The sequence below is a fragment of the Chlorocebus sabaeus genome, chromosome 18 (genome assembly GCF_047675955.1).
Source record: "Chlorocebus sabaeus isolate Y175 chromosome 18, mChlSab1.0.hap1, whole genome shotgun sequence".
NCBI lineage: Eukaryota > Metazoa > Chordata > Mammalia > Primates > Cercopithecidae > Chlorocebus > Chlorocebus sabaeus.
Window position 1 is genome coordinate 66,967,544 of NC_132921.1, and position 25,543 is coordinate 66,993,086.

The window sequence follows — 25,543 nt, forward strand, 5'->3', positions numbered from 1 at the left end:
GGCACTTTAAACAGGAACCTGCACAAATCTCATTCAACTAAAATAATGTAGGTGCTACACTCTAACTTCTGCATGAAGACAACTGTCCTCCAGCGTGGAGGTGAGGCGGCCCCATGATCTGGGGGATCCCAGCCTGGGAAACGTGCCTCCTTCCCAGGCAACCTAGTGGACCAGCCTTTCAAGAACTATTTTCAGTAATACACTTTCATTTTGGTTGAAAAATAAGTACCCTCTCCGTTACTTTTTGAAGATGGAGTAAGATAAAATTAAGGTTGATTTTACCTTCCATGCTGATTATTGAAGTCATTTCTAAAAGACAGCTTTGCACTGGGGAAACCAAGCCAGCCACACCTACACGAGCACCAGATTTCAGCTACAGGCTTCCTGAAGACGTTCTGCCCACAGTGCTGGCTTCGCAGAGACTCAGGCTATCAGGCTGGCAGTGTCCTTTGTCTTTTTATTTTCCCACATCACAAATGGCACCGAGTGAGGACAGCTTAGTGCTATGATTTACATAAACAAACTTGTGTTCTTCTAAAATCAAATAAAGCAAAAATGTCTGGCCTTATCATGGGAGCAAAACTAAAAATCATTTACACTGATGTGTCACTTCTTCATACTCATACATCCACGGGAATCTTATGTTGGCATGGCGATTTTACAAAATGTTAGAATAAGAAGAAGAACCATGTATTGGTTTTTTTGGGTGGATTATCTTCTTTTCTGTCCCCTTTAAAGTCTTCCTTGACTGAACAGACAGGAAGAGTGTAAAAACAAAATTTAGAACAAAGCACATTTTAACAGCAAAAGTTATCAAAATAGCCCTGCCATTATTTCCTACTCTGTGCCTAATTTTGTGTTTGCCAAATAAATGATCTTATCCTAAAAAATAAAAGATGATGGATTGGGTCATTTGTAATATTTTAATATAACTACAAAAATGATTTGTCTATGTTAAGATGTCGCTGGTAAATTCTTGCCAAAAGGAACACTTTCCATAGAATCCGGGGTAGTGATTCTCCATCTCTATTTGAAGAGCCCATGTACAAAAGAGCACTCATGAATCAAATTTACTCAAATTTTAGGATAACCATGAGTTATTACGAGCATCTTCATTCTGCTGTTTCCTCTTACTCTATGCTCGGTACAGGCCAGGAGCCATTCTGTTTTTCCATTATTATTAGGTATAAACCTCCTGAAGTGTTTTTTGACTTTTAAAGTATTTTTCTGAAAAGTTGCTTTGTAGTGCTGATCACCAGAAAAAAAACATAGTGTTTAAAAATTATGTTAAAAAAGATACCTAATTTGGGGTGAAACGATGTCAGAAAGTTTAATGAATTAAACACTGAAAGAAGAAACTGCTGCCAAACTCACTTTTTATCTTCTGTTGCAACCTTCTGCCTTAACATCCCTTTTCAAAACACGGCCAGTCACTACTTTGCTGATTAGATTGTAAGTGAAAACATATAGGTTGTGGTCATGTACTTACAGCCAGAAGAATGGTAATATGATAATTGCATATCTAGAAAAATATGCTGTACTTAGGTAGGAGAATGGGGCCAGAAACAAAGAAAACAACTTTAGTGACAGTTCTGAAATACGAGCCCAAACAGAAAAGTGTAATACGCCACCAAAAGTATTTTTAAGATACACATACAGGACAGCTATTGAAAGTCTTACATAGCACACAAGTTATTAAAATACAAATTTTCCAAGAGCTATGAATGAATCTTTCAGAGGAAAAATGTTGAAACAGGAATCATAATCTAAAAATTGTCATATGAATGTGACCAGTGCTGACATATGATTTACCCTAAATCTCAGCACATTCCTGGTTTACAGCCTCAGCATCATTTAGTCATTCTTAAAAGCTGCAGCAAGCTCTAGCAGGCAGTCTGGGAGCTATACCTTTCCCTCGTGCCGGATGGCCGAGACAGGCGTGACTTCTTCCCCCTTCCTCCGTTTGTCCTCTTCCTCGTCCCGCTCCTCCTCGGCCTTCTTCTCCGGAGTCACAGTGGTGATCAAGTTGGTCTGAGAGATGCCTTTTGTTGTGGCGTACTGGCCAGTACCAACCTCTGCAGCAGACACAGAATCCTTCATGTATATTTCATGGTTTTCATTCACTGATGCTAAAAGCAAATGCAATTGAAGAAATAAAATCCAAAAGAGTTAGGTCAGAAGACAGATGAACAACACCAATTTTATCTTTACTGAAAATAAAGAATACCATCACAAAATACCAGGTTTGTCTTGAGAAAACAAATCAGTGCTTCAGGGACCTTCCTGTAAGCACAAGCTTCCTGTATTTCCTATACCAGCGCTTTAACATTCTTGAAATGCTCATGTCTTGGAATTTCCTCTCTCCTCAGGCTCTCTGGTGAGGATGTGTGTAAGTGTGGACATGAGTGGAGGGCCACGAGGCGAGGCTGCTGCTGGGCCTGTTATCACCCGGAGTCACTGGTTGGCACTGGCACCAGTCTCGTAGTGGCCAATTCCACACCTAACGGCAGTCTTTACAGTACACAATTGCTCTAACACACTTGGCTCTTTGGAAGTGCCATTCACCAAGAAGCACTGAACTGGTTTTCTTATTATTATTATTAATGTTGAAAAGTCTGTCACTCTTACAATATAAAAGCTCCACGGGTAATAACAAAAATTAACCATCTTGGTGGAGATTATAAAATACAGATGGCAATTCTATTCGTCTACAGCACAGAAATGTTTTCATTTCTACTGCATTTTAAATGGGCTACCATAATATGCATATACATTTACTCATCTCTATTATTTTGGGAAAACAAAATGAATGTTGCTAAATGAAATTCATGCAAATACAAAACATGCAAACGCAAGAGAATAAGACATAGCCTTTCATCCCAGCTAAAACGTCTTAGTGAAAAGATGCTTAATTGAGTTAAATCTTAAAATTTGGTACTCATTATTTTAGGTTTCAGATATAAAATTTATTAAAACTTATAAATGTGGCTTTTCAAATACACAGTAACTAATCACAGACAAAATATAATCTACATTATTATGTTAGGAATTTTAAAATGTAAATAAAAGGATTCTGAAATGAAATCCTCTCTGAAATCCTTTTGAGAGCTAAACTATGTCACTAAAATATCTTCACTAAGACATTTTATATCTCTCTATACTATTGAAAAAGCTCATATGAGACAAAGCTTCCTAATAGACCAGTTAGGCCACCCTCTGTAAGATGCAACCTTGCAAAAAAGCGGTTTCTGTTGCAACATGCAGCTGTGCCACCCAGCTCAACAGCAGCAGCAAACACTAGAGCTGGCAGGACTGCGAAGAGTGAGAGACAGCACATACTAACATCACTTTTGGGCAGGGAGAAAGAGACAGCATGACGTTAGTACACTGATTTCACAACTGTCTTCTGTCTTCTCAGCAGTCATTATCACACTAAAGGTCATAAGGAAAACAACATTCACAACAAATGTGTTCCCTGGGGTGCACACCACTGAACAAAGTGGATATTCAGGAAAAAAAAGTGCGATTCTACAAAGTTCCTCAAATACTAATAACATACATAATAATACATAATAATAACTAATAACATAGGTAATAGAGACAACCTAAAGGAGAAAGAAGAGTCAATAGGATAAACCACAAAGAAAAGCCTCAATGTTAACATGGATATTTCAATATCTTAATTCAGCTAGAAACAGTCCTGATAACTATTTTATTCAAAAGGGCTGGCTCTAAGTTTGGTATTCCGGAAACTCTTAGAAAACACACAATGGTAATGAACTTCCTAGGCTAGCTCACAAAAACCTGTAGAAATAATTATCGATATAAAATGTGGTATAGATATACACCATGGAATACTACTCAGTCATAAACATGAATGAAATCATGTATTTTGCAGTGACTTGGATGGAGCTGAAGGTCATTATTCCACATGAAGTAACTGAAGAATGAAAAACCAAATATCATATGTTCTCATGTGTAAGTGGCAGCTGAGCTACGGATATGCAAAGGCATGTAGAGTAATGCAACGGACACTGGAGACTCAGAAGGCAGACAGTGGTGGGCGGAGGGTGAGGGATAAAAAACTACATATTGGGTACAATGTGCACTACTCAGGTGACAGGTACACTAAAAGCTCAGACTTCACTACTATACAATTCATCCATGTAGCCAAAAACTGATTGCTTGTATACCAAAAGCTACTGAAATTTTTTTAAAAATGTGAAAAAGAGTAATTATCAATATGATGATTGAGATAATTGCCCACGTAACAAGAGCGCTTTCACATATATCTTGCTTTTCACAACGGCCCCATCAAAGGCGGCCTTATTCCTATTATACAGATGACTGCAACAGACCTGGAGAACTGAAATCTTTTGTCAACCACCGCAGAGACACAGGGCAGCAGAGCCTGGACTTCAATCTGGATTTACCGATGCCACATGAGTACAGTTCCCACCTCATTAGTAACATACATAATACAGCACTAATAATGCCATTTTGATTTCTTCTGTAAACTGTTCACAAAGTATTCCATTAGAAAAAGACAGTTGTTTTTAGTTGGGAGATTCGGGGAGCACCTCTCCCCATCAATCACTCGGCTGGTGAAATGGGGAAGGCAGAGCTGAAACTCTCAGGGGAACAGTGGCAAAAAAGGTAGGGAAGGAGATGGTCTCAGGCACTTGTAACTTTTGTTTATTTTTATTTATGTTTTTCCTTATTATTTAAACCACGACCTGCATACCAGAAACTCCTAATTCTTTTTATTTGCACAGGATAAGATCTTCTATTAAAAATAAACCTCCAGGTGCTCCAAATTAGAAGACAGAGACCCAGACATGATTCAGTTCCAGAGCATTGTTAAGCAGGCATGCCTTGCAGCAGAAAGCGTACCTCCATGTTACTCCAGAGAGCAATCATGAAACTTCGATAAAACAAAACCCTACTAAAAATTCACTGTTGTGTTATCCCCTAAAAAGGTTGTTTGAGTGATCATCTCTCCATTTGACTAATTTGACTTGGCAGTACAGAACCCCTACACAGCGCTGTTCTCCCAGTCCATCTGGGGTAGTAATTAGCACAACTAGGAGAATTTAACTTATAGCCCTTTGCTCCGTTATTTGCATGTCATCCTTTCTACTAGCTATTATCAACTAACTGATAAAGGCCACACTTCATTCATGAAGATTTTTTAGAAACAGAAATAAATGTAACTTACAGATTGATAAAACAAATAGTCTTAAACCTACCAATCCTTTAAGACTTGTTGGCAAGAGAATCAAATCACAGAGTATGTGATTACTATATTTAGAATGAGAGCATCTTTCTCCAAATTCGGGGTGTCAGTTTATGAAAGCTATTTTCTTCATTCCCTGATGCCATTCTTTCATGTAATTTTACATAAACCTGCAGATGTTAGACTGACAAAGGGACTTTCATTTCACTGGGGGAGACTTAAAAATGTGCCATTCAGTCAATGAGCAACAAATGCTTTTCAACGTACAATATCCAGGAATATCTATGCTTACTGAAAGCTCATGACAGTTTCATTCTCTTTTTGGGGTAGGTACTAGGTTACTAAGGGCCAGTAAGTGATGCCTACCTCCATCCAAGCTGCGAGACATGGTGTAACGTTTGCTGGAAGAGCGTTCAAAGTAAGGTGCTGGGCGATCTATCAACGCACTGGCTCTTCTCGTTTGCGCTTGTGTCCTGCCACTGTAACGAAACTTGGAACCCAAGGTTAAGAATTTCTTGGGAGGTGCTTCTGGTAACAACAGTCTAAAGAGAATAAAGAAAAACAGCAGAAAGACTATTAAGTACAATATTGAGAGTGCTTTTTAAACTTTTTACTCTGAGAGGTCGCGTGTGTTGCGTGCTAAACGTTTAACACACAAATTGCAGTTAAATAAATCTGATTTCATAAAAAAATGCACATAGTATATATCAACTAGGGATGTTGTAGAGAGGAGATATGCAAATGAGGGTTGTACTGAACTAGATGAACTTTTAACATTCCACGCAAAGTGGACAGTCTATGGTTCTATAAGCCCAAACAGCAACTAAATAGATTGATATTAGTTAAGAAGAAGAGTGATAATTTGTTGTTGGGTGCCTAATTTGATGGGTCTGATACCATGCATAGGTAGCTACAGGGATTCAGGGATTAAGAAATCACTGAAATAGTAAGGAATTGAAATAGTAAGGAATAGATTGGATATTTGAAGTGGACACCTTAAAAATAATGTAAAGACACTAAATATACTAAAGAAGAGGGGGTTGGGACACGTAAGTACATGACAAATTATGGAAACTCCTTCAAATTTACTCTTTTCCTAGTTCTTTTAGGATTTCTTATCAAGAAATATGGTGACAATGAACTTGAAGGAATAGAAATAATAAAATTTCATATTTTTCTTATTGACAATCTTTTTCAGTATCAGTGATGATAATTATTCCTTAGGGAAAAAACAAAATAATCTCTTCCTACCTGAAAAATGTATGATGCTCAACACATACTTTCCACAAACGCTTGGCAGCTCGATGGTTTGGCAGCTTAAACCCAATGGTGCTTTCAAATTGTTCAAACTAAATAAATAAATAAAAAGATACATTGAAGAGTAAAGTTTAAAATTATAAATAACAGAAGCCCTGTAAATAATTTATAAAATCATAATGCCACCAGAATTTAAAAAATTTACTTACTAGATCAATTGCTACATGCATAATTCATGCTATACACATTCATTGGTTAATTTCGAAAATGTGTCTTTAAAATGCTGCAGGTATAAATAGCCACATTATGCATACAGTAAAATGTCTTCTGAATAAGTGTGTATCTTATGATACTACTGAACACAAAAGGGTTTTTTAAAATTTATTCCAGAAATCAATTTGTCCTGATACCACTTTTAAATTTTATTTTCATGGTTTCTCAATGACACAATGACTTCAACTGCAAGGGACAGAAATGAACCAAATGTTCACAGATACAGTCTACAGCATTCTTAGAAATGACATTTTTCTCCTAATATCTGGTCAGGAAATATGTATATTTCTTAGGTAGTTGATAACTTGGTGCCAGAGACTGCTGATTTTATTTGTGTGTTCCACTATGGATTATCGTGTTAAATACTAACGTCTCTCTATATCATACGTAAGATCAGAGATTGGGGGAACACATTTTCATATCTTTTAGCATGTACATTTCAGATGATGCTTTATCAGCCATCTGATTTTTTGAGGTGAAATACTCATCTCATTTCCTGCATAATATACTTTATTACTGCAGATGCACAGGTCTTCACATTGTGAAGAAAGTACACATCAGACCACCAGAGGGCAATCATCTTAAACAGTAAAGGCTTCCCCAAAGAGCAAACAACCAGTGCTACTGCTATAATCAATAGCAAAAATAATTTATGTGGCAAAGAACCGAGGTGAGGGGTCATATGCATGGCATGTGAGATACAATCATGTTTGACCTCTATTTCTTGTTTGCTGAGGATGATTAGGGGAAGTGGGAAATATATCGCAATTGCTTCAACCGCAATTGCCTTTCCCAACTTCTTATTCATTCTGGATGTTCACGCGCAGTGGTGTTTGTAAAAATCACTGCTGTCCAAGGGACCCAGTCAAGACAGATACAGTGTAGCTGTGACTAAACCATCATCCATTTATTCATCCTGCAACTAATATGCACATATTATGCCAATGCCAGGGGTTATATGGAAGAGTCAGCTTGCACTCTGCCGCAAGAAGCTGGGAAGAGTCTCTGCCAACCTCTAGGCAAGGAGGATGCAGGCTCCTAGACTACCTGAATAGGTATTAATAGTTTATTAATATCTATTTCTCTGTGTTTTATATCAATTTCTTTCAACTTCTTCAGAGCCTGTGTGTTCCCAATAATTTCTTCTCACTCTTCTCAGGCTGTAAATAACATCGTAAAAACAGAGAGAAGAGGAGTGAAAAAACAGCTTTTTCTGAGCCTGTTTCTGCCAGCACCACAACCCCATCTCGCGCCTCACTGCTAAACTTCAGGAAGCAGAAGCCACTACCTGCTGCCTCTGCTCCTCACTCCTGACCTCAACACGCCCTGGCAGGTGCTCCCCACACCTTTCTGAACTCTGAAATGTCATCATGGGGCCTGACTGTCAAGTTCAACGCACTTTTGTTAGTCCACATCCTGCGTGCCCTTTCTGTAACATATGGTACTACTAGCTAACCACTTTCCTCTGAAACTCATCTCCTGGTCATCCATCAGCCTATGTTTCTTCTTTTATCTCTCTGGCTGTCATTTCTTCATCTCCTTGACCCTTTCTCAAATAGTAGTATTATCCAGAGTTCTAGTTTTAGGGCCTTTTCTTTCTCTAACTTGTCTTGCTCTTTGAGTAATTTATTCCATGTCTAAGGCCTTGAATAAAATATATAGTTGACAACTCTGTTCAACTCCTTCTTATGCAAGAATTACTCCCTGAAAATCTGTTCCAAAGGGATTTCAATTGTTTTTCTGAAAATTTTCCCCTTTTCCCTCCTGCCTAATGTCATCTCCATTGGCTTCAATCATGCAAACTGAAAACCTTTGATTATCCTGGACTCTTCCCTCTTTTAATTCCTTCCTCCATCCTGTCTCTAAGATCTGCTGCTTCTGCCTCTCAAACCTCTCTCTTGAATTTGTTTCCTCCAGTCTATTCCCAGAGCCTCTGCCCTAGTTTAGGTCTTATCACATCATATTTCTAAGTAGTCGAATTTCATTAAGAAATCTATCATTCCAAAATATTCACCTAGTTGTGTCACATCCTGATTTAAAACCTCCCATGACTCACTAGTGTCTGCTGATTCATTTCTCCAGCTCTCCCCTCTGGCCTCTTACAATACTACGCTCACTCTATGCCTATAGAATATCATCTCATTTGCATCATGCTGTTCCAATCAAAGTATATGAATCCATTTTTCTGCTAAACAGAAAATTCCTTAATAAGGAACAAGGTCATATTTGTCTTTCTATTTCTAATACCTGACAATAAATAGGTGCTCACTTAACAAATGTTCAATGAAGTCAAATGACTATCTATTGGCTATAAGTTTAACACATAATCTTTAGGAAATATTTTTAAAACACTATAATTTTAAGTATTTACATGAAAAGCTTACAAATTATTTCAGTCATCATAGATGGGTATGATGTTATACTCATATTAAACATCATTACATGCTTTATATTTCAATTTTTTGTTGTTTTTGAGACAGGGTCTTCGCTCAGTCACCCAGGCTGGGGTACAGTGGTACAATCACGCTCACTGCAGTCTTAAACCCTTGGGCCCAGGTGATTCTCCCACCCTTGGCCTCCCAAAGGGCTGGGATTACAGGCATGAGCCACCATGCCCAGCCGATATTCTGATTTTAAAAATTGCATTTTCCATCAAGAAACTCCAGTGGAGAAATAGATTTTGAAGATAAGAGATAACTCTATATTATATCAGAAAACATTCAGAGAAATAAGTATGCTAGAATCTTTGAGCTTTGACTGCCTCCATTATACTAACCACACCAATTAGAAATTTGAGGTATTTATTAACTATCTCTTAAGTAAATAAGAGTAGATATGTGTTACTATTATGTACAAACTACTAAGCAAGATATAAACATAAGTTGATCATGGAGGCTGTTGTCCAAGGAGTAAGGACTAGTTAACAATTTTGATTCTCTGATTAGCTTCTCTGACTTATAAAAAAAAACAAGCATATATTGAGCTATAGAACACTGATATAATTCACACTCACTGTCCTTTGTTCTAATATTCCTTGTACCTTGAAGTACATGACCTCTAAGCTTTTCACTTTAAAGTACAACCCGATTTGCAGGACAAATAGGAAGAGTATGGAGAAATAACAACAGGATGTGGAAGAAGAGATTTCTCCATTACTGTTTGAAATATACACAAAATTATTCATGAAACTGGATTTTATATTAAAATGTTTTTAAAAACCCTTCAATTAATGTATGCAGTAGGAAATATTGGAACAATATGAAAAAGAAGAGAATATTTTATTTATTACTGTTTATTGGGCAAATCTACAATAAATTTTCTCAGGCACTTAGATGTAATTCACCGTGTCCCACAATGCTCAGAACTCATAAGTAGATAATTTAAATGTCTGCTTGCTATCAGGGATTTTCCTCCTAACGCGCATGCAAATGTGGGTGTACTTACCTCTCCTGGCCGGATCTTAATGTAAAAGTTGTTCCGTTTGTATGAAATCTTTAGAACCTTGGGCCAGGCAAATCTGTTTATTCGCAGCCGGTCGCGATATATCAACAGACCACTTGCACAAACTCCTAACATAATTTCTACCCCTTCTGAGTCCTGGAAAAAACAGCAAGAAACAACAGATCAGTATCTAACTTATTTCCATTTTCTGCTGGGTATAATATTTAAGCATCCACAATAGAAATATAAATGGCTGGTTTACATATGCAAAATGATGCGGCCACTTTTAAAACATTACTATTAAACACTAGCCTTTTGGTGAAGATGTTTATCACTATGGAGAGGTTTGTTAGAGTAAAATCTGCTCTCCCAGGTGTCTCAGACTTATAAAGTAAATACTGCACACCAAGAGGGCCCAGCCCATGAAAGTATGTTAATAACAGTCGTAATAGTAGCCATAGTTCTCACTTGTCAATTGCCAGGCACTGCTCTGCTTTACATATATTCACTCTTTTAATCTTCACTGTGATTGAGATGGTTGTTTATTATTCCCATTTTACAGATGAGAAAATAGGTACAGAGTTGAACACAGCCTGGTTCCAGAGGCGGCACTCTTAACCAACAAATATGCTAACAAGATGGACCCTGACTTTTCCTATGAGGGTTTTGGTTGTTGTTCCTTTAAAAAGAGCCCAAATATTTTTTATATACCATTACTGTCAGACTAAAATTTAAATATGAAATAGGTTTTTTTTAAGTATGAATGAATAAAAAAATATAAGAATGTATTTTCCCCAACAACCACCATTCCCTCCACACAAACACACTGCCCAGTGGTAATCACACTTAGCAATATGGCTCACATATATCAATAATAAATATTTTTAAAATATGTGTATAGTTTTTTTAAGAAACAAATGTGAGATCATACTAGAACTGCAACTTCCTTTTGCTACTTGCACATTTCATGTTCAGGTAATTTCCTAGGGATGTGTGATGGCCAGCGGTCATTAGAGATGATGTGTCAAGCTTAGGAGATATACCACATACAGTCTTTCCCCATGTTGTATTCCATTTAATTAGGGTAAAATGAACATCTGTGGTGGCCATGAATGAAGGAAAAAGATAGGATGCAGGCAGGATTATATGTGAGGTCAGAGTCCATCCCTGGTCCCACTGATTATTGGAATCAGGGGACAGAAAGGGTCATGAGCTGACCACCCATCGGAAGCGATGCCCAGATCTGCTGTCAAGGCAAGGCAGAAGATGGAAATTTCCAGAATCAGAAATACATATACTGGTCCATCTCTGGGAAATGTAAGTTTGCCAACAAAGCATAATTAGTTTAAAATGAAATATTTTACTTTGGAAACGTATCATTCCAAGATATACTGAATTACTCTGCAGGAGTGGAAATATTTGATGGCAGGATACTACAATATAATAAAATTTGAGGAGAACTCAAAGACTGGAAACTGCCCACCATTTATCTAGGACTTTAATGTGAAAGAGTGATTTAAAGAGCTATAACCTGATGTTGACACGCAGCTGGTATTACTGATCCTTTAGAACCAGTCAATCTGTCTGCACCACCACTCAGAGGTGACCACCTTACTCCATCGGCAGAGTGCAGGAATGAGGAAGGACTGCCAGAATCACTTCTCTTTGGCTCACTTTCTTTTTGGTAACTATAGAACAGGACTTTAGGAAATGTACCTTCAACCGACCAAGGGAAAGGACATTCGAAACCTTTTCCTTTATTAGGTAACAATAAAACTTTTAATAAAAACTTTAATCACCTGTTACTTCTTTGAATTTTAAGAAAATAGTAGCTCTCTTCTTGAGGAAGATGAAGAAGGCTCTGATGCCTCCTCTTCTTGTCTCCTCCAAAAAACACCTCTCTGTGTCCCAAAATCAGTTTGTTTATCTCTAGTACACCCTTAGCAAATGGCACTGAAATAAACTATCACTTGTCTTCCTTATCCTGGAGACAAAAGCTGGTTGACAGCAGGAGCCCTATTTATCTTTGTAATCTCACGGCCAGTGCACTGCTTACCTTGCATGCACGAAGCCATTACATGTTTGTTGAAAGAAAAGTGAATGAAAAATGAAAATGACAGAAATGAGTGCAGTTTTTAATTGGATGCAAGTCTCGATTTCATTAATTGCATGGCAAGAAAAATGATACTTTTCATCTCAAATTTTCTGCCACAAGCCACAGTATTGAGGTTAGTTTGAGAAATCTTTTTTTTTTTTTTCGAGAGGGTCTCCCTCTGTTGCCCAGGACGGAGCGCAGTGATGCCATCTTGGCTTACTGCACCCTCCACCTCTAGGGGCTCAAGCAATCCTCGTCCCTCAGCCTCTTGAGTAGCTGGAACCACAGGCAGGTGCCACCACACTCGACTCATTTTTCTGTTTTTGTAGAGATGGGGTTGTGCTACATTTATTCAATCGGGTCTCGAACTCCTCACCTCAAGCAATCCGCCCGTCTCAGAGTGCTAGGATTACAGGTGTGAGCTACCTTGCTGGGCCTGAGAAATCTTTGCTTTTAAAAGTCAAGACAACAGTATTTGTTGAGGACATGTGCATTTCACTATCAATAAATACATGGGCACTCCCTTTAGCAAGGAGCACGGGGGTGGACTCGAATAGTCTCAGTCATCAAGAAAATAAAGGGGCATACGATTTCTTTAATTCGACATCATTGTTCGAACTTTGCCATCCTTCAGCATCTACTGCTCTGTGGGATATCCTATATGGACTTATATCTACATTTCAGAATCTTACATAAAATAAATGACTCTGACAAAGCCCATCAAGATGCACATTCAATGACAAACAAGCAGAGACAGATGTACAAAGAAAAAACAAAACATTTAGAATAGGTTTTCCAAAACATAGGACCTTTGTGTAATATGCGTGTTTATTCTTCATACAGGATTCCAGCTCAGAAGTTTTAAATGGATTGTAATGCTCAGGGTCTTTCATACCATCAACAGAAGCGAGGCATCTCGCTCATAACCGGAAATTAGCTCCAATTTGCTTCAGTAAATTTCCTTCTTCAAATGATGGAGTGTGGTGGCATGGGAAAATTGAATCTATAACTGAATTATCTGTTATACTTAATATTCAGAAAAATTTCTATAACGCTACATTTGTACTTCCTTAATTCTCTTTCTTTTTAACTGGCATAATTTCAAATCACATTATTAAATGAAAAGGCAGCCATCTATTTTAATTCTGTAGCTATAGCAATGTTAAGTGATTTTATATTTACTGATAGAAACACTGATACATCCTGAGGTGTACTTCCTGAAATGTACACCCTAATCTTTTATTTATTTATTTATTTCCGGGCAGTAAGAGAATCAACGTGTGTGATGTAACTCAAAAATAGCTTCAGATTCACTCAAATTCTCAGGCTCCCTTCATTTCCTTCTTGTTTCCTTATCTTTTAGTCTCTTAGGGGGAAACACTAAGAGAAATTTAAAAATCTTAATGTCTGCTCTTATTTTCATTTTGAAATTCTCACTCCACCTTGTACCTAATATACAATAGAAACATCTTTGTTATCTGAGTGCAAAATAAGTGAAAAAGTGTAATAATGAACTGGCAAGTAAACAGAGCTACACCTGCTGTCGTAATTATACGCAAATGTCAAAGAGCTTGGCATTCAACATAACAGCACATCCCTGGTGTGAGCCTCTGCCAAGTCACAGAGATTTTGCTAGCGCTCAGGCCTTGGAGAGCTCATCCTACGTGACGTGCAGAGTGATCCACAGCAAAACCAATCAAACCTGCAGAGATTCCAGGGCCCCCATTCTCCTCCCCAAATCCCTGGGGATTAGTCTGCTCTCCAAACGCTAACCAAAGCGCAGCCCAACTTCCAGTATGGACAGAACCTACAGACCACAGAGCTCCCTGCAATGGGTCTGCAGGGGTGCTGAGGTGTTTGCTTGAACAGAGCCAGCTGAAATTCTCTTCATTTCCAGGCCCCAAACCCGACTGTGTAAGACACTTGTTGGCCTGGAAACCTGTAACTGCACGTTCTGTGTGAGTCTCAGACCATGAAATTGATGACTAACCCTGTCCATCAAAGTCAAACACACATCCCTAAACAGGAACAATGTCATCCTGTTGGACCCAATCAGAAGAAACAACCTCTGACGTTTAACATTGACCTTTTAACCCTGCTAATGCATCTGAATCCAAACCTAGGATCCTAACAAATTTTATATGTTTTGCTAATAAAAGTTTTCATAAAAATTTTCTTGTATTTCCACAGGACTTTTATTCTGGGCTGTTTAAAAAGACTAGTAGTCCTATGTTCATTCTACCACTACTGAAAAGTACAGAGATTCCAGAAAAAGCATGACACGGAGTCAAAGCTGCTTTGTGTATCCTCACAATTGTAACCCTCCTACAGTCTCAACCCAAATTCTTTCTTCCCAAGACTCCGTTCCCAAGATACACCTTTAACATTTCATCGATCACCAGTCAACAAAGCAAACCTTAGCCTAGGTGAACTTTAAAACAACAATCTTATTTCAGAGTTCTGATTATTTGTCAGAGTACCTAAACTTTGGAGGTAGACTTCTTAAATTCAGTATGAATTTACTGACTGCCTGGTATGTATCCAGGTAGGGCCACAGACAGTGTCTGGCACTTAACAAGTGTGACGCTTGAGTCTTGGACAATTGGCTAAGTTTGGACAAACAGACAGGAAAGAGGAGGACAGTCCAGAGATGGACATAGTCAGGGAAAGCGTAGAAACAGAGTCTGATGGGAGCAAAGGTCATGTGACGGCACAGAGTGGGAAATAAGATTGTGATGGAGAGGCAGGGTGAACTAAGAGCTTGTTAAGGGTCAAGGTAGGTTTCTAACTGCATCAAAAGGCCATCAGAGGCTTTGCCTATCACGGGCTTTCAGAAGGCCGTGCCCAGAAGTAACACAAGTTTGAGACACAAAGAGCAAACCCCTCAGTAAATATCAGAAAGCTACATTTGTTATACTGTGGAGTAGAGCTTAAAAGACAAACAGAGATTTGAATTCTCAAAGGTTTCATTTACATTAACTGGAGTAAAAGTCACCAGTTTACAGTGATAACAACATCGAGTTAAATAACCATATATAGAAAGTTTGGGGTTTAAAAAAACGCATACCTTAGCATGATGTAAATCTACCCCGTACATGGACAATTTTTTGGCATTTTCCAAGAAATGCATCTCTGCTTCTGCTGGCGTCATTCCTCTGATGAGAAGAAAAATATGTTACAATGATGCTCTTCCCTTCCCTGGTAGGCTGCAATACTTCCCACTTAGCTCCATGCTATCTCATAAGAAGAAGTCCTATGGAGGCACCAGCAGACACATGAGAAAAGAATAAGAAGAAAAAGGGCTTTGCAAGAAAGCACTACAAATGAACACCTGGATGCTCTGAGTGAGAGCTTACCCATCTCAGAATTTCACCGCGCATGGACCCACACTACGCTCAACTCTCGCCGTTAATGGACGAAATCAGTACTGTGAAGAGGTGGGTTATATGCGGGACACTCTCCCATCAAGGCACAACTTAAATGAACGCCCTCAGGGCTTCTGCCTCTAACCTGTGGCTCTTGTGCAGCTCGATCACTTTGTCTTCCAGTTCTTTAGTGTGGTTTGGTGCAAAGCGGAACTCACTAATGTAATCGCTCCCACATTCATCCGGGTCATAGTCTCCGAGCTCTGACTGGACAGTGTAGGAGCCCAGCAAGGCCAGAGTAACGAAGGAGCAGGGCAGCCTTCCGGACACGATGTCATCTCGCAACTGCAAGCAGAGGTAGTACCTTCCAGGAACCGAAAGCACAAGACAACGAAGGCCAGCATGAGGATACAGGAAAAGGAGGTCACTTGGTAAAAACTGTGGGTAAATAATTTCTCCCTGTAGAACAACCTCTCTAGGATAAATTTTCTAGCATCTATATATTTTGATATTTACTTCATACATATTTGTTCTAGATAGAAGGGAAAAAATATTTGGTTACAAAAGACAGTATTTAAAGGCATTTAGAAGCAAGTCAACATTCATAATAGGGTTTTATTAATAAAGCACAGTCTAAAAGAAACTTAAAGACATATTCTTCTAACATCTTTTAAAATAACTTTTAAAGTCAAATGAACAGTCCCCAACACATTTTCTGAAATCCTTGGGTGGGGGAATTATAACGTAAAAATGCTCTAAAATACATTTAGGTGCCACAAAATGATGCTGCAGTCAATGATGGATCACATATATAATGGTGGTCCTATGAGACTATAATGGAGCTAAAAAATTCCTATTGCTTAGTGATGTCATAGCTATCTTAAAGTCATAGCATAACACATTACTCACGCATTTGTGGTGGTGCTGGTGTAAACAAACGTACTCGTATAAAAGACTAGCACATACAATCACGTGCAGAACTTAATACCTGATAAGGATAACAAGGGACTATGTTACTAGTTTATGTATTCACTATGCTATACTTTTTATCATTATTTTACAGTGTACTCTTTCTACCTGTAAAAATACAAAGTTAACTGTAAAACAGCCTCTGGCAGGTGCTTCAGGAGGTATCAGAAGAAGGCACTGTTATCCTAGGAGATGACAGCTTCATGTGTGTTACTGTCCCTGAAGACCTTCCAGTGGGACAGGATGTGTAGTTGGAGACAGTGATACTGATGATCTTGACCCTGTGTAGGCCTAGGCTAATAATATATGTGTTTATGTCTTAAGTTTTTAACAAAAGAGTTTTAAAGGTAAAAACAAATTATAAATTTTAAAAACAGAAAAAAACTCACAGAATAAGGATGTAAAGAAAGAAAATATTTTTGTGTAGCTGTACAATGTGTGTTTGAAGCTAAGTATTACTACAAAAGTCAATTAAAAAGTTTAAAAAGTAAAAAAAATACAGTAAGCTAAGGTTAATTTATTATTGAAGAAAGAAACTTTTAAAAATAAATTTAATGTGGCCTAAGTATACAGTGTTTATAAAGCCCACAGTAGTGTACAGTAATGCCCTGGGCCTTCTCATTCACTCCTCACTCACTCACTCACTCTCTTACTCAGAGCAACTTCCAGTCCTGCACACCCCATTCATGGTAAGTAGCCTATACAGGTGCACCATGAAAAAAAATCTTTCATATTGTATTTTTCTTGTATATTTTCTATGTTTAGATACACAAATACCACTGTGTTATGATTTCCCACAGTATTCAGTACAGTCACAGGCTGTACGGGTTTCTAGACTAGGAGCAATGGGCTTTATCATAGAGCCCAGATGAACAGTAGGCTCTACCAGTTAGCTTTCTGCACGTCCACTCTAGGATGTTCACACAACAACAAAATCATCTAAAGATGACTTTCTCAGCACGTGTCCCCCATTGTTAAGTGATATGACTGTGTGATTATTAGGCCCCCAATTAGCCTTACGGAAATATTTTGATATTAAGGTGACCGGTCTTACCATATGAACAAAACAGATTGCAGGTAACTCAACAGCTATGTCATTATAAACTTCGCTCTCAATTTCCTGCATTCTTAATGAGGTAGTCTCTTTATAATAACACAATTTCTCCTGTTTTTGTTCTCATTTTTAAAATTTAGATCGCTTCTTAAAATTTATCTAAGAGATAAAGATTTCCTACCTTAAAATTCGAGAATCTTGTCACCATAAATAAACGGTTTTAAACTGGAGAAATTAACATTTTCCATATAATTTTGCCATATCATAAAAATATGACCTACATAAAAATATGTTGATTTCTCTTCTCTGTTATTTTGCTTTTAAGACTTACAGATAAATTACTAACTGCCAAATACCTCAAGGTAAGTGTTAACGTTGATGAGTTTTAATAATCCCAAGCACAGCCTCACATATGGACAGAACAAAGCACACCCGGTACCTTGTATATAAGAATGAACTGTTCATCTATGGAAGCAGAGGACTATGATAAAGTCTTAAGGTCCCCTCTAAATATGATTTTAGGCTGGTGACATAAATCCAAGTAATTATGACAGAAAAATCCTTAAACATTTAACAGGCTTTACAAGTATTACATGAGTCAATAGAAAGAAACCATGCACTATTTTCTCTCTCTCTTTTTTTTTTTTGGAGATGGAGTCTCGCCCTGTCACCCAGGCTGGAGCGCAGTGGCGTGATCTCAGCTGACTGCAAGCTCTGCCTCCCGGGTTCACACCACTCTCCTGCCTCAGCCTCCCGAGTAGCTGAGAATTCAGGCACCCGTCACCATGCCCGGCTAATTTTTTTGTATTTTTAGTGGAGACGGGGTTTCACCGTGTTAGCCAGGATGGTGCTGGGATTACAGGCGTGAGCCACCACACCCGGCCCACCATGCACTACGTTTTCAAATTCAGGTATATATGGGCTCTATAACCACAAATTAGCCAAATAAAACAGTTCTTCAACAGCAACTAAAAAGTATCTTTAAGTAAGAAATTATAAATTTTCTCTGATTTCTTGCAAATAAAAGAAATCCTCTGGAACTAATTTTTACCCTTCTCTTAATATGTCTGGTGAAATTATTTTTAACTGTAGCAAGTGACTGAAGTTGTTTTGAGTAATTTCCCTTTTCTGTAAAGCCCTCCAAAAAGAATGCAAAGCTTACACAGAAAATTCTGCACACACTGCACAAAATTGCTTTGACTGGTCATAAACTTACTACTGAGCTGAGCAAGAGAGTAGGGGTTCTAAGGTGAATGCAGAGAAGCCTAGAAGGTCAGAGCACACGAGGAACAATGAACTGAGTGTCCATGACCCCTCCCCTCCAAAACCATATGTTCGAATCCTACCCTCAAGGTGATGGGATCATAAGGTGGGGGTCTCCGGGAAGTGATTAGGGTGGAGCCCTCACGAATGGGATTAGTGCCTTTATAAAAAAGACTGGAGAGAGACCCCCCCTCACCCTTTCAACACATGAGGACACAGTAAGAAGTCAGCATTCTGCAACCCAGAAGCAATCCTTACCAGGACCTGACCTGCGGGCACCCTGATCTCAAACTTCCAGTCTCCAGAACGGTGAGAAATAAGTTTCTATTGTTTATCAACCACCCACTTTATAGTATTTTGTTATAGCAGCCCAGACTAAGACATCCAGTACAGCTTTATAATGAGATCCCCTTTCACACTCAAAGCTATTACCAAACTGAAATATTTTTATGTTTTGATTTCTTTCTTAATATCTTCTTTCTAGAAAACAAATTAATCATTTTCCTTGTATACACAGGACATAGAAAGAAAACACATAAATTTATGTGTGTGTGTATGTGTTGGTTATATAAAAAGCACAAGCATCCAAGGACATTTTTACTCTAAGTATTAAAGCAGAAAAACTAAGAGCTGCTATATCATATAAGGCTGAATCTCAACCAATTTGACTATGGTGGGTGGATGACAGTATCTCAATTCTGCATGCTTTCCCACCAGGGTCAAGCAGAGGGAATATCATCCTGGCACCAAAGATTCAACTGTGAAAAGATAGGATTTGGTAAATCTTCTCATCAGATGTTTGCTCTTGTTCATTTGCCTTTTGTTTGCCATTTGAGCGTGGATGATTGTAAGGCTACCAGATGTAAGCACACTCCTTTCCGGAGCATTGAAGAGAAGCGCAACTCTCCCAGGACGCTTGTCTTTTGCATAGCCTTTCAAATACCTGGTGATATCTTCAGATAGCTGGGCAGGGTCTGGTGGGTAAAATTTCACATTAAATGAAAAGTGCCAAGCACCACCTGCAACGATGGAAGAAAATTAGAGTAAAACCTCGAGAAAATCTTATGACTCTAATTGATGGCCAGAACTGCCTTAACTCCAAGCATTAACACCCAGGCAACTTTTGACCATTAATGGAAAACTGGGAAACCTTGGTGATATGAAATCTACAGATAAGTCTGAAACCTCGTCTAATTTCTAAACTTCTCCCCAATCAAATCCTTTATTGCTACTTTTAACTAGTAAGGAAACTGATCAAACTTCCTACCTTTTTCAGAATCAAAGGTAAGCACTTGGAACAAGGAAAAAACATGAATGATACGAATAATCTTCAATCAGATAAGTCTGGGAGTGGCTGGATTTATTGCTGCGAATGTCTGGATAGCTCACAGACCAACATTACAAACATAATTCCCATTTTCTTTGTCCTTTCTGCTTTGTTATTACAGGTCAAATCCAATTATAATAAACGTCAAGGGACTATTCAACATACGTTTGTTTTATGGGAAAGGTTTGTTGCACTGAACAGTATTCTAGTAAGTGGGCTGCTCTGCGGGCTGTTGAAAATTATTTTCTTGCTCAGGGAAATTTTTGATGCAATAGGTACTTGAATGTATTTTCTGCACATTGCCAAATGTTGCACCTGCACCTCCATAGCCTGACACTTAGCCAGATCCTCTTTATGCTTTGTGATCTTTATCCTGTGGCCTCTACTCAAGGCCTCTCCAGCACTGAAAAGGGTCAACCAGGAGTCAGCTCACAAGCGTCTACTCTCTGTATTGTCAACACATATCCTTGAAACATTATGAAGCCTTAACTAAGCTCCACATCTCATTAATACTATCTCTAATTGTATATGGTTTATCAATATAAACATGGAAAATACCCTTTTCTTTTTTTCTACATTTACTATGTGATCATTACTTTAACTTGTAGTCACTCTGTTCTTCTGGCCTGTAAATGTAGTAACTTACCAAAGTCTGGGTATCCCTTCTCTGTGGTGCTGTTATATTTGTTCCCTCTACCCAAGAAGTACACTAAAAGTGCCATAGCCTAGGTCCTGCTTGTATTTTGAATGGTTTACTAAAAACTCCTCCCAATCCCCCAGGCTTCCACCCTGGAGATCTTTCATCCATGCCTCACCCAGTGGCCACTGACTTGCCCTTACTCTAGGATTCTGTGACTTCACATTCCACCCCTTATGCTTCCAATACTCTCCTAAGACTTCCGAATCTCCCTGTCTCTCCATTAAATGACTTCTGGAAACTTCATTGCTCCATGAGCCCTTCCCAAACATTCAAAAGAAGGTACAGTACTGTATTTCCTAGATCCTTTCTCTGCATTGTTCTCTTGCATCTGAGGCAATATTTAGCTTCATCAGTTTCTTACATTCTGTCATAAATGGCATAGATCCATGTATTACTTATAGTTAAGTCTTAACACTACCACTGACATCACATTTAGGATTCTACATGGCAGGAACTCTACCTGATGCCCTATAGAGGTGCCCTATGAAGGATTTAGCAAAGGACCAGGCATTACTGGGAACTTAATATCATTTGTAAACCATTCAAATACATCTGTCAGTCGAAAACATTTCAGTGAATGTTTTTCCCACTGTTCTCAAAAAAGTCCTTTTGTTTTTCCAAAAATAGTCTGATTTGGTTGTATTTTCTCATTGATTCCTACTCACTTCCTATTAAAATAGATCCCTTCAATGCTTGCCAGTGGTAAGGTTCATAACGAGAGCTGGCTTTCCCCCAAGCAAGTAGAATTAAAACTACTGGATTAGTTATGGGAAATGCATTTATTGCTCTTTTATAATTTTTATTCACTTCAACGCAGGCCCTGAATCCGATGATTAGTTTAGCAATGTAATTACACAATCTTAGAATAAATATCCAAGTTAGACACTAATAAGTAACAAAATATACAGAAAAGATATTTAGTGCCAAAATCCTCATTCTAGGAAAGCAAGTTTCAACCTATAGTGAGCCAAAGAAATACCTGAGGTACCCGTTAAAAATGCCAATTCCCAGGCTCCATCCCAGGAATTTTTATTCCAGAGATTTGGAATATGGCCTAGGAATTTATGGCTTCAGTAAGCTCCCTTATGGTTCTAATAATAAAAATGGTCGTTGGAAACACATTTTGAAAATCACTGCTACTACTAAGGAATCCACTTCCCTAAGGTTATAACACACAAAAAATACTCCTTTCAGGACAATATTTTGAAACAATGGGAAAGTGTACAGAAACTATAATACAATCTACATCTCAATAAGGAAAAAAAAAAAAGTCCAGTTAAATGGGGCATAAAACTGGAAATTAATGAGAGAGGCAGATTAAAGCTCAAATACATATCCCCATAAAGAATGTGACAGAAACAAATCCACTGAGAAGGAAGTGCTTATGCAATAAATAAGTTTGCAACTCTATATCTGCTCAAATGAGGGCCCTAGTTAGAAAGAGGAAATGAAACAGCTTGAACACATTAAAATGAATATTTCTATAATGCTGATGTGGAATTTTAAGTTACAAATTTATGATAAATAGAAAATTGTAACACTGATGATAGTTCATTCTTAAGAAAAATTTCTAATGTTAGTCTTTTAGGTCAGACAAATCTTAAAATTTCTAACATACTGTATTTTTATCATAAAAGTATGATATACGCTCTATGTTATAAAATTACTGTATCATAAACATACTTAAAAATCACAAAACATAGTCTATTTAGACATTTTAAGATCCAGCATGCATAAAAGATGACTGGAGTAAGAATTTTTTTTCATAAGAACTCTTCAGTTTCAAAATTTTCTGTTTCTTAGAAGCAGGGTCTCACTCTGACACCCAGACTGGAGTGCAGGGGCACAATCACAGCTCACTGCAGCCTTGAACTCCTGGGCTCAAGTAATCCAACCCCCTCAGCCTCCCCAGTAGCCAGGACTAACTAATTACAGGCATGTGTCTCTGTGCTCAGCTAATTAAAACAATGTTTTTAAAAAATAGAGACAGGGTCTCACTACGTTGCCCAGGCTTGTCTTGAACTTCTGGCCTCAAGTGATCCTCCCGCCTTGGCCTCCCAAAGAACTGGGATTATACGCATGAAGTTTTAGAATTTTCTATTTATCATAAATTTGGACTTAAGATATTTGTTAGCTTCGTTTCCATTTTCTTAGAGATCTCATTCTAAAGGCATACTGTGAGCCCACAGCATAAAAAGCATGGAAACATCCTTTTATCATTTATATTTTGGAAGTAGAGATGATGGTACAATAATTACATTAGATAAGGTAATACTTCTCTGCCTTCGTTGAATGTAAAATTTTGTGGCAAGAGGGCACTTTAGTGGATGGGAAACAACAAAGAATACAGGTAAAAATATGGAATTCCATTTTTAAAGAAATTCCAATTTTCCTTGTCTCTTTTATCTGCAAGACTGTCAAGTTTTCTTTATGGCAAAGTCATATACACTGCCTAATCTGCACGGTAAAAAAATCCGTTAAAACTCTTGTTTTGATTGTCTTGTCCGTTTAGCTTTCTTCTCTTTGAAAGGATGGTAGAAGACAGTGTAAATGGGAAGTTAAAGAAAAAATGAATCCTATTAATAATAAAAAAGAAAATTAGTTTATACAGCCTTTCTCCTGTCATGATAGTATGACTTATCCTTGAACATTTATATATTTTCAAAGTGCTTTGCAATGATTAATCAGCTCAGTATTCCATTAATTAGATGAATAAGAGAACTTCATGCACACAAAATGTTATGATATATATTCAGCATGTCTACATTAATAACTCTTTAACACTCCTTAGAAAAATATTTATCTTAATTTTTTTCTTAGGATTCCTCAGAACAAAAAATAAGTAGTGTTTTCATCTATTTATCACAACTACAGCTATCTCTGGTTTCCATCTCAATTAACTGTTTCTATTAACCTAATTTGTTATCAAGTTTCTGGTTAGTGGATACATCAAATTTCCCTCAAACATATGGTAAAGATGTCTTAATTGTATAAATAATCTGTCGATTTTCTTATATCTGGAAGTATGGTTATACTTTTGTCTTTCTGGGATATTACCTAGTATTGAACCATTTCCAAACTGCTCACTACTAATTATGTTTTATTAGTACTTGGGGTATTATTTTGACAGCTCAGGATTTTCAAAGGCACGAAGAAGTATTTGCTTGCTCTTTTAATAGCAAACTGTTGAAAACTTTTACTTATTGAAATGGGAATGATGTTCTTATTAATAAACTGCTCTTAAATGTATTCTTTAACTAGAAGTAGTTGTTTGGAAGAATTTAGACTTTACTGACAAAAATATGAATAAAAATGTAGTTATTTTAAGTTAGTATCCATGTTTGTGGCAACAGTAAGAGCTATAGCGAAGGGTAAAAAATTTTAAAAACTCCTCCTCCTCAACCCCTACATTGGATGATATACTTCTGGAGTAATTACCAATAAAATCTTCCTGCCTTCCAAAAGTTTCCCATGCATCTATACAGATACAATTTTTAAAAACAAATGTGATTGTGCTATAGAAAATATTCTGCAAACTGATTTTCACTAAGGAGAGCTAATATGTATTTATATGGCTATTCCATGATTGACTTAATAATTTCTTTATACATGGATAATTAAGGTGCTTTTAGTTTTCTCCTACTGTAAATAGTAAGATAGTGAACCTTCATTTGCTACACAAATGCACATTTTCCTCATTAATACATATGCTGAATAAATTTCCACAAGTGAAATTAAGGGTCAAAGAGTAAGTACAGCTTAAATTTTAATAAATATTGACAAATTGCCCTCTGAAATGATTGAACCAACTTATTCTACCAACTGAGTAAATAAGTGCTATAGTTTATTATTAAACCCTAATTCTTTGGTCATCTGAATAAGTGAAAAATGATGTGTCATTTTAATTTGCATTTAATCATTAGTAAAATTTAGCAACTCGTTTAATACTTATTAGCTACTTGTATTTTAAATTTGTCACTTGCTCATGCAATTGTTTGGTCCATTAAAATATGTATTCTTCAAATTGCCTTCAGGGGACTAGGAAAAGAGGCTGTTACCAGAGAGTAACCTTCAGTTTGACTTGTTATTCCTTTTCAAAGCTATGAAGTGATTATGACTTTTATCTGGCCTTTCATACTTCTGGGACTGTTGGAACATTAATAATGCAGTTTGGAACTTTTAAATGGTTAATTGCCAATTCTAATATCAGCTGATTAAATCATATACTTGACATCTATTCACAGGCAGAGAAATAGGCCAAGCATCGCAGTCCCTTTGACTCCCAAGTTGTGACAACTACAAAATGAATACTATTGGAATTGCCAGACCAAATTTGACACAAGAAAAGCTGGTATTCACACTAGTCACTTAGGTTTAGGCTACAAATTCAGACAACTTGCTCTCTGAAAACCTTCACATTTCCAAAAAAATAATCCAAAAGAACTTACTTCGAACCTGTTTTTTTATTTCCTTAGCAGGGTCCAACCAATTCTGAAAAGGAAATGACATTTTGAATTTGAATCAGAGGAGAATAAAAATGACTTAATGTTGATTAGGTACAGA

At 37.5% G+C, this 25,543-nt stretch overlaps 1 protein-coding gene across 21 annotated transcripts in view; it reads right to left on the minus strand.

Moving 5' to 3' along the window:
* EPB41L3 (erythrocyte membrane protein band 4.1 like 3) overlaps positions 1-25,543 on the minus strand; it is a 238,929-nt gene that overhangs the window by 25,401 nt on the left and 187,985 nt on the right. For 16 of the 21 annotated variants that reach the window (XM_073006458.1, XM_037982480.2, XM_073006453.1 and 13 more), the window contains exons 5-12: positions 25,429-25,471; positions 19,897-19,972; positions 15,813-16,031; positions 15,370-15,457; positions 10,211-10,363; positions 6,488-6,585; positions 5,603-5,778; positions 1,909-2,129 (exon numbers count right to left, since the gene is read on the minus strand). In XM_073006458.1, coding sequence (XP_072862559.1) covers positions 1,909-2,129; positions 5,603-5,778; positions 6,488-6,585; positions 10,211-10,363; positions 15,370-15,457; positions 15,813-16,031; positions 19,897-19,972; positions 25,429-25,471 — 1,074 coding nt within the window. The remainder of the gene's footprint in view (positions 1-1,908; positions 2,130-5,602; positions 5,779-6,487; positions 6,586-10,210; positions 10,364-15,369; positions 15,458-15,812; positions 16,032-19,896; positions 19,973-25,428; positions 25,472-25,543) is intronic. The other 5 variants (XM_037982485.2, XM_037982489.2, XM_037982490.2 and 2 more) reach the window with 1 other exon arrangement.